The sequence below is a fragment of the Eimeria mitis genome, genomic scaffold (assembly GCF_000499745.2).
Source record: "Eimeria mitis Houghton genomic scaffold, Emh_scaff721, whole genome shotgun sequence".
Taxonomy (NCBI): domain Eukaryota; phylum Apicomplexa; class Conoidasida; order Eucoccidiorida; family Eimeriidae; genus Eimeria; species Eimeria mitis.
The window spans coordinates 3,655-4,034 of NW_013575262.1; the positions used below are offsets into that span (position 1 = coordinate 3,655).

The window sequence follows — 380 nt, forward strand, 5'->3', positions numbered from 1 at the left end:
TGTAAGCGAGCGCCTGGATGATATGTTTGCATGCGTTCCTTTGGGGCTGGCAGCAGACGAAGAAGAAATTATATTTACTTCTTCTTCTTCTTTTTCTCCTCTTTCTCTCTCTTCTTCTTCTTCTGTCTCTTCTGCTGCTGCTGCTGCTGCTGCTGCTGCTGCTGTCTCTTCTTCTTCTTCTTCTTCTGCTGCTGCTGCTGCTGCTGCTCCTGCTGCTGTCTCTTCTTCTTCTTCTTTATCTTCTGCTGTCTCTTCTTCTTCTGCTGTCTCTTCTTCTTTATCTTTATCTTCTTCTTCTTCTTCTTTTGATTCTGCTGTCTCTTCTTCTTCTTTTTCTTCTTCTTCTGCTTTACAACCCCAAACAAATACAGAAAACATTG

The 380-nt window shown here is 42.6% G+C and overlaps 1 protein-coding gene across 1 annotated transcript in view; it reads right to left on the reverse strand.

Annotated features, from left to right (window-relative positions):
- Nucleotides 1-378, reverse strand: part of EMH_0020660 (uncharacterized protein) — a gene marked incomplete at both ends in the record, with an annotated part of 848 nt that extends 470 nt beyond the window's left edge. The window contains one exon of the mRNA XM_013501617.1: nt 79-378. Within this exon, the coding sequence (XP_013357071.1) occupies nt 79-378 (300 nt within the window). The remainder of the gene's footprint in view (nt 1-78) is intronic.
- Between the last annotated feature and the right edge of the window lie 2 nt (nt 379-380).